Source organism: Equus przewalskii, chromosome 1, assembly GCF_037783145.1.
Source record: "Equus przewalskii isolate Varuska chromosome 1, EquPr2, whole genome shotgun sequence".
Classification (NCBI taxonomy): Eukaryota; Metazoa; Chordata; class Mammalia; order Perissodactyla; family Equidae; genus Equus; species Equus przewalskii.
Window position 1 is genome coordinate 13,283,367 of NC_091831.1, and position 14,378 is coordinate 13,297,744.

General features: G+C 46.0%; 1 protein-coding gene and 1 long non-coding RNA gene across 2 annotated transcripts; one reads left to right on the forward strand and one right to left on the reverse strand.

Moving 5' to 3' along the window:
* Positions 1-1,171: 1,171 nt before the first annotated feature.
* PRDX3 (peroxiredoxin 3) lies at positions 1,172-12,148 on the forward strand. The gene is made up of 7 exons (XM_070589185.1): positions 1,172-3,088; positions 4,436-4,571; positions 6,368-6,509; positions 7,237-7,372; positions 8,467-8,570; positions 10,829-10,994; positions 11,329-12,148. The coding sequence occupies exons 1-7, from the start codon at positions 2,768-2,770 to the stop codon at positions 11,377-11,379; spliced, it is 1,056 nt and encodes a 351-aa protein (XP_070445286.1). The 5' UTR covers positions 1,172-2,767; the 3' UTR covers positions 11,380-12,148.
* On the reverse strand, positions 1,706-3,576 carry LOC139078230 (uncharacterized). The gene is made up of 2 exons (XR_011531114.1): positions 3,437-3,576; positions 1,706-1,855 (listed from the first exon to the last, which is right to left on the reverse strand). It is a non-coding gene; the product is annotated as an uncharacterized lncRNA (long non-coding RNA).
* Positions 12,149-14,378: the final 2,230 nt, after the last annotated feature.

Genomic DNA, 14,378 nt, shown 5'->3' on the forward strand with positions numbered 1-14,378 from the left:
AAAAGAAAACAGCTTTATCGCCAGATCCATCTACAAGAAGACAGGAGGCATGTGCTCTCAGATCTGTCTCCCCGACCCAGGGCTTGGGGCAAAATTTATGGGTCGAAAGGCAGGGTGGTCTGAAGTGTGGAGATAGATGATTGGAGGCAAGGAGAAGTGAGGTAATTGATGATCCGCGCAAGCGTAGTTAAGCTTCATGGCTCTTTACAGGATGCGTGTTCACAAAATGGCAGCGTTACCATGATCCGAGGGAGGAGTTTTCAGCCGCTTGACGTCAAAAGGGTCACTCATCAGGTGTTTGCATGGGCCCAGTTGATGGGCAGGTGTTCTCAACTGGCCTGAGCTGGACAAGTGGGGACTCTCAGATCCTGAAAAACTCTTAATTACTTTATTGATAAGATGGGGTCAGTTGAACTGGTCCCAGTAGGCCCATGGTTATACTATATGACTTTGGGAGGGTCTCTCCATCTCTAAAAGGCTCAGTTTTCTCGTGGACAAAATCACTGGGCTGGACTGTAGCATGATTTTTGTTTTTGTTGTTGGTGTCTACTTCTTTTTAAAACTGAGGTAACATTCACATAACATAAAATTAACCATTTTAAAGTGTACAATCCAGTAGTATTTAGTACATTCGCAATGTTGTGCAATCATCTCTATCTTATTTAAAAACATTTTCATCACTGCAAAAGAAGACCCTGTATCCATCAAGTCGTCAGTCTCCTTGCCCCCCAGCACTCGACACCGCCAATTTGCTTTCTCTTTCCACAGATTTACCTATTTTATATATATATATATTTATATTCTTATTTTGGTGAGGAAGATTGGCCCTGAGCTAACATCTGTTGCCAATCTTCCTCTTTTTTTTTTCTCCCCAAAGCCCTAGTACATAGTTGTATATCCTAGCTGTAGGTCCTTCTAGTGCTTCTTTGTGGGATGCTGCCACAGCATGGCCTGATGAGCTGTGCACAGGTCTGCATCCAGGATCTGAACCGGTGAACCCTGGGCCACCAAAGCGGAGCCCACGAACTTAACCACTTGGCCACAGGGCCAGCCCCCCTATTTTATATTTTTCATATGAAAGGAGTAACACAATATGTGGCTTTTGGGTCTGGCTTCTTTCTTTTTTTTTTTATTTTTTTAATTTTTTTTATTTTTTTTCCTTTTTCTCCCCAAAGCCCCCCGGTACATAGTTGTGTATTCTTCGTTGTGGGTTCCTCTAGTTGTGGCATGTGGGACGCTGCCTCAGCGTGGTCTGACGAGCAGTGCCATGTCCGCGCCCAGGATTCGAACTGACGAAACACTGGGCCGCCTGCAGCGGAGCGCACAGACTTAACCACTCGGCCACGGGGCCAGCCCCTGGGTCTGGCTTCTTTCACTTCACATAATGCTCTTTGGAAGTTCATCCATGTTACAGTATCAATCCTTCATTCCTTTTTATGGCCGAATAAGCTTCCATTATAGACTATAGCATGATTTTGAGCTCCAACACTATGATCCCTTTTGCTTTTCAAACATCTGTTCAACAAACACGTAATGAGCACTAATTAAACACAAGGCAGGTGCTGGGAGCATGGTCAAGAAACCTGTGGCCCTGTGCTTCTAAAGCAGTCCTTTCCAAAGCTGTCCCTGGCGGTCCCTGTGATGATTTTAGGAAATGCACTGCTGTGGGCATGGGGAGAAAAATAAGTAACATCAAACTCCAAAGTGAGAAAGATACTGTCTTTTTAATGCTCTTTAAATCCTAGGGGCCGGCCTGGTGGCGCAGCGGTTAAGTGCACATGTTCCGCTTCTTGGTGGCCCGGGGTTTGCTGGTTCCGATCCCGGGTGTGGACATGACACCACTTGGCAAGTCATGCTGTGGCAGGCGTCCCACATATAAAGTAGAGGAAGATGGGGACGCATGTTAGCTCAGGGCCAGTCCTCCTCATAAAAAAAGAGGAGGATTGGCAGATGTTAGTTCGGGGCTAATCTTCCTCAAAAAAAATAAAAAAATAAAAAAAATAAATCCTGATTAACCAAAGAGAAGTCTCACGTGATACCAGGGTGTCTGCAACCACCTCTCATCCTCCCTTTTTAACAAAAGGCTCACACTTTCAGCAGGCAACTGTATCTAGTTGATACTGAACAACATTTTGTTTTAATGTATCCATTTTAAATTGCTTGCTATTTATAGCAAATTATAAGGCTTTTCCATTTAAGTTATTTAACATTTTCTTTCAAATAAATTCACTTATGTTTTTAAAAACTGAGTCAACTCAAAGAAAATAGTAAATAATATGCAGGTGATATGCAGACTCAAGGAACTCATTTGGTAATGGAATGACTGGTGTTTGGAAAACACTCACTGAGAGGCTGCGGTCTGTCACATTTACTGCAAGGCCAGTGTGGGATTTTTACATATGTTTGGTGCCTTCTTCAAAGGATCAGGCTCACTACTGAGCACTTAGCTTTACTAATCGACAGAAAACAAATTTGAAATTTGTCCCAATTCTCCCAATTTTGGGAAAGAGGGCAAAAGGGAAGCCCACAACACCATCCCAAAGGTTTGCTGGACACATGTCTTACCCACTTGGCTTACTAACAGACTAAAATTGCATTAACAATTTCATTTCATGCAGAAGCCAGAAGACTCTATCTGAGACTGAAATAGGAGCGAGATCCTTTTACAGAAATAGTAGAAACAGTAGTCCACACAGGTTAACAAAAAAGTCAGTAGGAAATATGGAAATAAATATCTACCTCCCCGAGCGGATTACTTCTTTTTAGGATGGGGTTACAAGGAGACAAAGTGTCGCTTCCCCAAGTATTCAGCTACTCCGAAGCCATAACGGTAATGTTCTCCTCAGAATCGGGCCGAGGGACCCGACAGGGACATTTACACATGCAGGGTCCCCTAAAGGCCAGGAAGCTGCGGCTCAACCGGGACCCCGTCCCCGCCTCGCCCGCCGAGGCCCCGCCCCTCCCGCCGAGAGGCCCCGCCCTCTCCGTAGGCCCCGCCTCCGCCGCTTCTCCTTCGGCCCCACGGCTCCCGCGGCTCCCGCGCACACTGAAGATGGCGGCCGCGGTGGGAAGGTTGCTCCGGGCTTCGGTGAGTGGCTGCCGGCTGGGGGACAGGCGCGGAGACACTGCGGTGGCTCTGGGAACGTGCTTCCCAGACGGGACCCCGCTCCCCTGCGGCCTGAGGGCCTTTCGCCGTTCTTGGAGGATGTCAGCGGGTAGCGGACCTGGAGGCCTCCTCCTCCACCGCCCTTCCCCCACCCCTCCTGCGGTCCCTTCGCCAGTCCCTCCTGGCTGCGAACCGCAGGTCTCTAGTCCCCTCTCCACCTAAGCACCTGGTCCTGGAGGCAGGCGACCTGGCCCCTGGTCCCGGTTCTGTGACCGACTCTATGACCTTGGACAAGTTTCGCCTTTCTGAACCTCAGTTTACTTTCCTCACCTTAAGGTAGAAAGAATGGTGCCTCCTTCATCAAGGCGTTGCTGTGAGCGTCCGCTACATGCTGGATGGAAACCAAAGTGCTAGCGTGCAAAAGGCACTCCCCCCTGGGGCCCCGCGTCTGTCCCCGCGCTTTTCTGCCAGCAAAGCCTGGTACCCTCTTGCTTCCCACTCTCCCGTTTCTCGTGGCGGGTTCAACGCAGGCTCTTTCTTCTTCCTGAGTCATGCTGGACCCTGAAGTTGAGCAAACATTTCCCTTGAGCCCTGTCCAGATTTGCCCAGAAGCTGAACTTTGCTCTACTTGTTTGCATGTCTGAGGGCCTGGAAGGGCCTTGTCGTGTCTAAGGAGGACCTTGACGTGGGAAAACATGCTCAGCAGGTGGTGCTGGTAAAGGGGCCTGGCCTAGCGCCCTTGCTGTTTGAACCGTCTGTGTTGCTGTTAAGAGAATGGAGTCTTTATGTTCTTATAATTTTCTCCTCTGCCTTGCAGTCTTTTTTTTTCACTTGTATATTTTTAAAATAAAAATAGTATGTGTTTAAAGTGTACAACATGATGATTTGATATATATATACATCATGAAATGATTACTACAGTCAAGCTAATTAACCTTTCTTCATGTAGTTACCATTTTTGGTGTGTAATGAGTGTATCTGAAATGTATTTTCTTAGCATGTTACCAGTGTTCAGTACATTATTATTGAGTGTATTCAACATGCCTGTGCATTTTCTAGACTTATTCCTCCTACATAATTGCAACTTTGTATCTTTGACTAACATCTCCCCAGTACTCCTCCTCCTTGCAGTCTTGAAGGAGAAAGAAGCAGAAGGGGATGTTAAAAACATGGAGACTCAATCCATGGTCTTAGAGTTGTGGGTTTGGTATGTGGTTCATAGGAACAAGGACAGCTGAGGCCATCATTGGCCTGATGCCCTTTCAGCAGGGCCAACCTTCAGCCACCATTCTGGAACTACTTCCTAATATAAAGTGTTTCTCTTTCTAGGTTGCCCGACGCGTGAGCGCCATTCCTTGGGGCATTGCTGCCTCTGCAGCCCTTAGGCCTGCTGCTTCTCAAAGAACGTGCTTGACAAATGTATTGTGGTCTGGTTTCAATCAAGCGAAACTCGCCTTTAGCACCAGTAAGTGTTGTTACGCCTTGGTTTGTCCTAGGTAATGGAAACATGAACCATGTCTCTGGACGGGAGCTCTGAACCATGGCTGTACGTTAGACTCACCTGGGGAACTTTTAAAAACAGAGCACTGCCCCAGTCCCACCCCAGACAAATTAAGGCAATCTCTAGGGTGAGACCAGGATGTCAGGATTTTTTTAAAGCTCACCAAGTGATTCTAACGTGCATCGAGGGTTGAGAATCACACACTGCCTTGTGTCACATTTGCTTGTTGGTTGCCAGAGGTTTTGATCCTCTGTGTTGAGGAACATGGAGGGGCAGGGAGTCTCGGGTGCCTTCTGGGCTGCTGTGTGTGAAGGGGTGTGAGATGACTGGAAATTGACCGCAGATCCTCTAAAGGCTTTTCGATTCAAACCTGCTTGCTGGCTCCAGTTGGCCGCGTTAGACCAGTCTAATGGACTCCTCCATGAGCTGAATGAAGCCTAGCTATTTCTTGAGGTTTACTCCATTCTCTAGAATGTGGAATTTACTAAGATCAGCCTCAGATAATGAATGGTATTTGAAAATACCTCCTTTGGCTTTGTCCCAGCTTTTATTTATTTATTTTGTTTTTGAGGAAGATTAGTCCTGAGCTAACTGCTGCCAATCCTCTTTTTGCTGAGGAAGACTAGCCCTGAGCTAACATCCGTGCCCATCTTCCTCTGCTTCATATGTGGGATGCCTACCACAGCATGCCTTGATGAGCAGTGCCATGTCTGCACCCTGGATCCGAACCGGTGAACCCCGGGCCGCCAAAATGGAATGCGCACACTTAACCACTGTGCCACTGGGCTGGCCCTGTCCCACTTTTTAAACAAGCATACATTTAACATGTAATGGTTTGGGGGATATACTGTAGCAGAGCCTTTGTTTGTGGGTGAAATGTTCCAAAAAGTTTCACGTTTTGCTACTCTGGGACTTTATAAAATTTCTAGTAGTGATTTGATGCTGTGGGTTTCAAACTTTCCTCATCACCTGTCTCAAACCCCCACTTCCGACATCTCTGGAGCCTAGGCATTTTGACACTTAATCTCCTTTGTCCCGTGTCCCTGGGTAGAGGCGAATCCTCCCCAGCTCTGACACATCTCTCATGTCCTTTCCTTTCTTCCTTTTCTCTCTACCACACCCCTCCCCTCCATACCTCTCACTTAGATAACTGAAATCACCTCCTAACATCGGTCTCGCCTCCGCCTGCTCTCCTCACCCACCCTGGGCCAGAGTCATCTTCCTAAGAACAGCTCACTCCTCTTCCAGCTCCTCCGTGAAATCCCCCAGGGATTCCTTTATCTCTTGTTTGAAGAACAGACCCCACAGCCTGATATTTAAGGGCCCTCACGGCGTGGCCTTCAGCCATCCTTGCTTTGCCTCCCACTCTTCTTGCTTCCACACACAGCACTTCTCTCTGTTCTAACCAAACTGTGCCAGGGGCTCTTCCCCACACCTCCATTGCTTCCTCTAGGCCGTTTGCCCTGTCCCATCTGGACTTGGCAAAATCGGAACCATATTTAGAACCCACCTCCAGTCTCATGTCTTCCTTAATTGCATCCCTACAATCTTCTGTCTTCTTGTTTTAGTTTCTAAAGCACTTTGAATTGAATTTGTACAATCTAGAACTATGGAACGAAAAAAAACTTAGCTAAGATCTACAGTTGAACTGAATCTTTTAATTAATTTATACTACTGATTAACTATTGCGAGAGGTTTAAATAAAATCAAATAGGTGCTTGATTAGTGATTGGACTATATATGTGTGTGGTTTTTTTCAGGTTCCTCATACCATACCCCTGCCGTCACCCAGCACGCACCCTATTTTAAGGGGACAGCCGTTGTCAAGGGAGAGTTCAAAGAACTAAGCCTTGATGACTTTAAGGGGAAATATTTGGTGCTCTTCTTCTATCCCTTGGATTTGTAAGTGTAATTTCTACGATGCTGTACTGTCATTCTGAGTGTGAGCAGAGATCCCTGCTTCCACGCTGACACTTCCTGTCTCTGGGTTTTCTCGTTAAGGGCAAGGTTTTTGCTGACCGTTTATCACTGATGACCTTGTCGATACAGCCTGCATCTGTAGCTAATGTACAAGAGATAAGTTTAGGGGTGAATGGCATTCCTTTTAATGGGGTAGGGTTTTAATATGGCTCTATTTTATCTGCTGTGGAGCACTGGTTCCTGTAAGCCAGTCTGTGAGGAAGTTTTCACAGGTCTGGGGTAAAATGAGAAAAGTAAGGATAATAAAATGAATTTTCTTGTAAAGCTACTTTATTTAAATAAAATCTTTTTTTTTTTAAGATTTTATTTTTCCTTTTTCTCCCCAAAGCCCTCTGGTACATAGTTGTGTATTTTTAGTTGTGAGTCCTTCTAGTTGTGGCACGTGGGATGCTGCCTCAGCACGGCCTGACGAGCGGTGCCATGGCTGCACCCAGGATCCGAACCAGTTAAACCTTGGGCCACCGCAGTGGAACGCATGAACTTAACCAGTTGGCCACAGGGCCGGCCCCTAAAATTTTTTTTTTATTCTTAGAATATACCTCCCCCTGCTTACTCTCATTTTTTGCGTTTTTTGATACGACTCTTAAATAGAAAGATGATAAATCATTTCTTTTAACTGGACCTTATTCCTTCTGCCCTTTATTCCTAGCACCTTTGTGTGCCCTACAGAGATTGTTGCTTTTAGTGACAAAGCCAATGAGTTTCACGACGTGAACTGTGAAGTTGTCGCCGTTTCAGTGGACTCCCACTTCAGCCATCTTGCCTGGATAAACACCCCACGGAAGGTATGAGCATCGTTCACCCTGCCTTTGCACTTACCGTCTTAAAAACGGAAATGATCCCATAAAAGACCAGCCTAGAAGTTGTTAATGCGTGATGAGTCCAAAGTGGGCTATTCATAAGTCCTAACCTCCTGGCAAATTCTGTTAAACTCTGTCCATATCTCCCTTGACATTGCATGTGTTTACTTACCCCTCCCCTGGTATTTTCCAGGGTACGAAGGGTAACAGAGAGTGGGCTCAGGGCAGGGAGAACAGCTCAGGTCCATTGCCTCCCCTCTTGCCTGGCAGATCCCACATACCCTGCGTGGCATGTGGGATGGTGGTTAGGTTCTCTGATTTCATTGTTCTGCATGATCAGGATTCTTGCCTAGAAACTTGCCTGGGAGAATCAAAATTTCCAGCTGTACCCCTGGACTATCACTATCAAATGATTCAAAGTATTTTTTTTATTACTCTTGCATTTTTATGCTTCAGAAATTAATCTTCAACTAAAAGAATACTTAAAGAATTAGGGGGTGATGGCCCAGTGGCCCAGTGGTTAAGTTAGCACGTTCCGCTTTAGCGGCCCAGGGTTTGCTGGTTCAGATCCCAGGTGTGGACCTACACATCACTTGTCAAGCTATGCTGTGGCAGGTGTCCCACATATACCATAGAGGAAGATGGGCACAGATGTTAGCTCAGGGCCAGTCTTCCTCAGCAAAAAAGAGGAGGATTGGTGGCAGATGTTAGCTCAGGGCTAATCTTCCTCAAAAAAAAGAAAAGTTAAAAAAAGGATTAGAAAAGCAAAGATCTCTCATATTAGCTGGGTTTAAATGCTGCCTCTGCCCCTTTCTGGCTGTGACTTGGAGCAAGTTACTTATCCTTCGTGTGCCTGTTTCCTCATCTGTAAAACGGTAATGATAATAGTCTCTACTGAGGATAGTTGGGAGGAGGAAGTGACTTAACAGAAAGAGCTTAGAGCAGCACTTGGCCCATTGTTGGTGCTCAGTTAGTGCTCCCTATTGCCATTATTGTTGGCCTCTGACATCGTGTTTCCTGGCCGAGAGTGTTGTGAGAACGCACAGTATAACGACCAGTCATGTTTGTGTTTTTGTTAGAATGGCGGTTTGGGCCACATGAACATCCCGCTCTTGTCAGATTTAACTAAACAAATTTCCCGAGACTACGGTGTGCTGTTAGAAGGTGCTGGTCTTGCACTAAGGTAAGATTCTGTTTCTTATGAACTTAAAATTGCTTTTCATGTTAGCATCATCTCACTTCTTAGGGGATTTATAAAGACCTTGGTAAAGCATTTTTAAAACCAAAAATCCTTAATTTTAGTCTTTTAATAAGCATTGATGGATGCCTCCTTTGAGGATTGGCAGCCTTTCAGAAATGGCTAGGACATGTTTCCCCCCTATACCACGCTGGGTCTGTTTCCGAAGAAAGATATCAGGTGTTGATGGTCACACTGCTCCACTCTCCCTGATCATCTGGGAGCCACATGGGGGCATCCTCCTGGCAGCGGAGCCATCAGAGTGTTTGGAGAAGGGAGGTCTAGCAAGGTAGGAGTCAGTATCCTGGAATGGTTAAGATCTCATACGAGCCCTGGAATCAGATTGGAGTTTGATTTTTTTTTTTAACTCAGCTACTTAATAGCTGTATGACTTTGGGCAAGTTATTTAACCTTTTTTTTTTAAAACAAGATTTTATTTTTCCTTTTTCTCCCAAAGCCCCCAGGAACATAGTTGTGTATTTTTAGTTGTGGGTTCTTCTAGTTGTGGCATGTGGGACGCCGCCTCAGCATGGCTTGATGAGTGGTGCCATGTCCACGCCCAGGATTTGAATTGGTGAAACCCTAGGCTGCCAAAGCAGAGCGCACTAACTTAACCACTCGGCCACAGGACCGGCCCCTATTTAATCTTTTTGAGTCCCAGTTTTCCCAAAACTAAAATGAGAATGTACTTCCCAGATTGGTTGTGAGGATTAAATAAGGTGAGGCAGCTGAAGTTTTTAGCATAGATCCTGGTAGCTGCTGTGTCCAGGAATGTATTTTCTGTCCTCATTCATTCTGTGGTTAACCTTTTATTCCTTTGAGTGCGAAAACTTTCCATCTTTAACAGTCCCATATTCAAATGCCACCTTCCTGGGAGGGATGAGAACGTAGGCCTCAGAACTGGCATCTTGATGGCTGCTGAGTGAAGGAGGGACTGGGCGGAACCTTACCTCCAGGAAGCAGGCAAGGACCCCACTTTGATGTGCCTCACAGTTTTGCTGGGGGCCAGCTTGAATCCACTTGCCTGCCCTCTTGTAGCTGACCTCTGGTCTGTTTTCTTTGTGGGTTACACCTGGAATTTTAGCTCTGGGAGCCACCGTGGAGCTTATGCCTTTTTGACTCCAAGGAGATTACTGTCTTCCTTTAATAAACCGAAGTCTAGCTTTGACAGAGGTGACAAGGAAAGGAGAAGAGGAGTGCTGGCTTTCTCCCCACAGGATCCCTTTCCCTGTAGAGTCTTGCTAATTTTGCAGTTACCTCCCTGCTGGTTTCACTATTGGGATTGACAAGGGAGAGGAGCCGAGCCTGGCTTATAAGATAAGGCTTCTTTCTGGATCCGTGGGCCCTGCTCCATCCTAGCTCTGCATCTGTATCTGCACCATGGACTCAGCTTGGCTCCACTCTCCAGGAGCATGCACCAGGACCTGTCAGGCTCAAAGCCTACACCCCTAAGGGCCTGGCCCAGGGAGGAAGGACCACCTTTTTACCTTGTGAGTTTTCTCCAACTCAGCTTTTCCCTGAGTGACTAACACTTGGAAAGCCACACCCTCTTAAGACAGACTCTTAAAACCTGTGGGTTAAACACATCTGAAATGTCATAGTAACACCAACCCTTATACAGAAGATGAACACGGGCCACAGGTCCAATCATCTCATGACAGTGCTGCTGGGTGATAAAGAGTGACAGGCTTGGTTTGTCTTTAGATTTCTGCTCTGCATAGACTTAAGGGTAGTGCATTCTCTGCAAAGATTTTCCCATGGGATTTCCCCCCATTTACCCAAGGATTCACTTATTTCATGTTTCCTGAATATAGATAAAATATATCTCTGTCCTTTCCCAATGCCTATAGTTTCTTGCCAAGTCTTGGTACAGCAGCCCAAAGAATGCTAATAAGTAAAGAAGCCTTTGTTCACTGTAGTTCAGTGACTTTCAGATACTGTGTGAAATTCAGGTGACATTCAGGTGACATTTGTAAATGTGACCATAGTGCCATGGTGGCCTGGTCCAGTCTTCCTTTTGTTAAAGCACCTATCATCAATAAGAGATGATAAGCGTTTTGTGCAACAAGGAAAACCCCATTTTTAAGCATATGATAGCACTTACTAAATGCTTTATTAAGGAGAATTAAAGACAGAGTGGGTAGAAGTTAGTTTTTCTAGCTCTGGTACTGTTGAGGTACTAACGAGGATAAATTCTGATGCAGAGGGCTCTTCATAATTGACCCCAATGGAGTCATCAAGCATTTGAGTGTCAATGATCTCCCAGTGGGCCGAAGCGTGGAAGAGACCCTCCGCTTGGTGAAAGCATTCCAGTATGTGGAAGCCCATGGAGAAGTCTGCCCAGCAAACTGGACACCGGATTCTCCTACAGTAGGTTTCTTTCCCAAAAACAGTGGGACCCCCACAGAGGGTCCCAGGCCCTCACTGCCTCAAGGGCTGCTGGCCTGGAGTATCCACAAAAGGAGCCCACCCTTGGAACAAGGGTGCTGATGGTGTGCCAGTGGGTGAAGCAGCTGAAGGGTGGGGGTTGGGGGTGGGACCAGGCACCAGGCAGACTGTTAATGTAACTTTCATCCATGTATTTTTAAGGGAACAGACCAGTCTTTAAAAAGTTAAAGAACATAGGTTAAAATCAAGAACTTTCAGCTCAGTTTTGAGACTACTATACAGTCCATCACTCAGTGAAATGTTGTTGTATTTTCAGATCAAGCCGCATCCCACCGCTTCCAAAGAATACTTTGAGAAGGTGAATTAGCACGTCCTCCCACGTGCACCTGCAGCTTCTCACAGCAGAAAAGAGCCACAGTTGGAACTCACTTTTAGCATTTCAAAGATTATTATTTACAGAAGGCAAAAAACCACTTATGTTTGTATTCATAAATATTACTCTAAATGTTTTGTTTTTGTAACATTGGCTGAAACCTTTTAAACGTGGTTAGTTACTAACTTAAGTCCTTTACTGGTAACGTATTGATGGCCAGCTAGTTTATGTAGATTGCCTAGTTCACCTGTGTCTTGGATCATGTCTTCAATGGGAAAAGGAAACACTCTTCTTTCTTAGTCTTACTTGAACCTTTGTGTACAGCAGAGTAGTACAAACATCGAAAGCTTCTGATCAAGGGTCCTGAAATTTTCTTCATGAATTTCTTTGTATTAAACTGAATTTTCTTGTAAGGTAACAAAGATCATAGTTTTAAGTTGTTAGCATCAGGGGTCTAATTTAACTCTTGCAATGGATGTATATGTGATTGAAACAAACGTGAATCATATTTTTAAACATGGTGGCAAAGTGACTTAACTGATCATGCATGGTCCCCATTCCTGAGATTTATAGTTTATATAGATATTTTACTTATTTTGTTAGCTGACTTAATGTCTACATACATTTCTAGATATTGATTGGGTGTAATTATGAAGGATATTTATTGAATCCAGGTATTACATTTTGAAATCATTGTAGTTATTTTCCTTTCTGAAGTGCTCAATAGAAAGTATATAATAAAAAATAAACATATTTTAAAATATTTGTGTTTTAACACCATTCATTGTTGGTTCAGGTTATGTTGTGGGGCTCTAGTTTTCCTTCTGATTATATCAACAAATATTTATTGAGCATTTAGCTTGGAGCCCAAAAGAGGAATAAGATGCTGGCTGCACACCCAAGGAGCTCAGTGTAGGGGGCGAGAGGGAGACGGAAGCCTTTGTTCATTATTTCAGTAAGTCCTTGAGTGCCTACTGTATGCCAGCTGCTGTTTCAGAGGCACACGAGTGAACAAAAAAAGACAACCCCCTTCCTTCATGCACTTACCTTCTAGAGGGGGAAACACAATAAACATAATAAAAATACAGAGAATGTTTGGAAGCATTCCAGTAAAGTGGAGCAAGGGGCTAGAGCAGAGGGTTGCAGATGTTCTGGATAGAGTCATCAGGGAAGGCCTTAAGGGAGAGTCAGTCTTTCCAGGTCCATTTTCTCATCTGTAAAAGGAGGGCAGTAAGTGTACCTGTGTCAGGGTTTTGATGAGGATCAAATGAGATAAAACATGGAGAAAGTGAGGGAGTTAGGGGAATAAGAAGGTTCTAGGCAAAGAGCATGGCTGGTGCAGAGGCCCTGAGGCAGGAGTGGGTTTGGGGTAGATGAAGAGTTGAAGGGCTATGTGACAGGTTGGCAAGAGGAGAATGGTAATGGAGAGCCCAGAGTGCCTTATGGGCAGGCTAAGGAGTTGGGATTCTGTTCTGAGGTGGGGAACACCAGGAAGGTTTTGAGAAGAGTTACACAACTTGTTCTAAGAGATCACTGGCTCCTTTGTTAAGACTAGACTGTATGGGTCCTGGGGGGGCTGGGAAAACAGAGAGGTCAGCTGGGCTGGATTTGTGACATACTGGAGGGTAGAGCCAACAGACTAATACGGGTGTGCCAAATACTGTGGTTCAATAGATGCATTCCTAGGGCATAAGGGGAACATAGGAGGGGCACCTCACCCAGCTATGGTGTCAGGGAAGGCTTCCTGGAGGAGGAAAAACTCGTGAAGGCAATAGAAAAGTGAGCCAGGTGAGCTGAGCAAAAGGAACCTCAAACTCACATGGGCCTGAAGGAAACCATGAGCTGGTGTCCTGTTCCTGGAGGGAAGGGAAGGCAAGGCGAGGGAGAGAACAGGCCAGCTGGGTGTTACTGGCCCCAGCTGAGCATGACCAATGGACCCAGTGATGGCTGAGGGCTTTGACATGTTTTATCTCACTTGATCCTCAAGAAAACCCCTGAGATAGGTACTATTGTCCTCATTTTACAGATGATTATCTAAATAGGCCTGGAGAGACTGACTTGACCAGGGTCACACTCCTAAGTAACTGGTGGCACTGGGTCCCTCACCCGGGACTCCTGAGGACCCCTGAGCACCCCACACGTCCACACCAGCTTGCAGGAACACGCATAACCCCCCACCCACCCCAGTGCGGGCACACAGGGAAGGGGGCAGCAGGAGGAAGGAAGGTGCATTTTTTCTCTACAAATGGACCCTACTTGATCTGGTGTTCAACAGAAGAACTCGATCTGCCCCAGTGCTGGAGAACGACTGTTGGGCCGAGAGAGAAGGCAGCATATGCAGGGCCAGCTTCACAGGCTGGGCCAGGGCCCCACACTTAGAAGGGCCCAGGTTTTGATTTAATGCTCTAATGTTGACTTTTTGAAATTCTTTTCTTTTGGTAAGGAAGATTCTCCCTCAGCTAACATCCGCTGCCCATCTTCCCTTTTTTTGGCTTGAGGAAGATTTGTGCAGAGCTAACATCTGTGTTCATCTTCTATTTTGTATGTGGGACAGCTCCACAGCATGGCTGATGAATGGAGTAGGTCCTGCCTGGGATTCCAACCTGGGCAGCAGAAGCACGGCGCAGAACTTAACCACTATGCTACCGGGCTGGCCCCAAGACTTTCTGAAATTCTTCATCTCTTTTTTAATAAGGAGCACCACATTTTCATGTTTTACAAGGCTGCGAAAATTATGTAGCTGGTCCTAACATCCCCAATACCATATACACTCAACCTTTAGGGCAATTGAAGGGATTTTTGAGGGTAACGTACAAATCTTGGGCGCGCCCGTGCTCCCCGTAAGATGTGGGGTGTTCTCGGCGTGTACTGAAATATGGGGGTTCCCCTAGGTGACACCCCCAGCCCCAGCTCCACACCCCGACCTCCCCCCCCCCCCCCCCCCCCCGGGGCCTGGAAGCGGCCGGGCTACCCTTAGGGACGGAGCAGGGTTG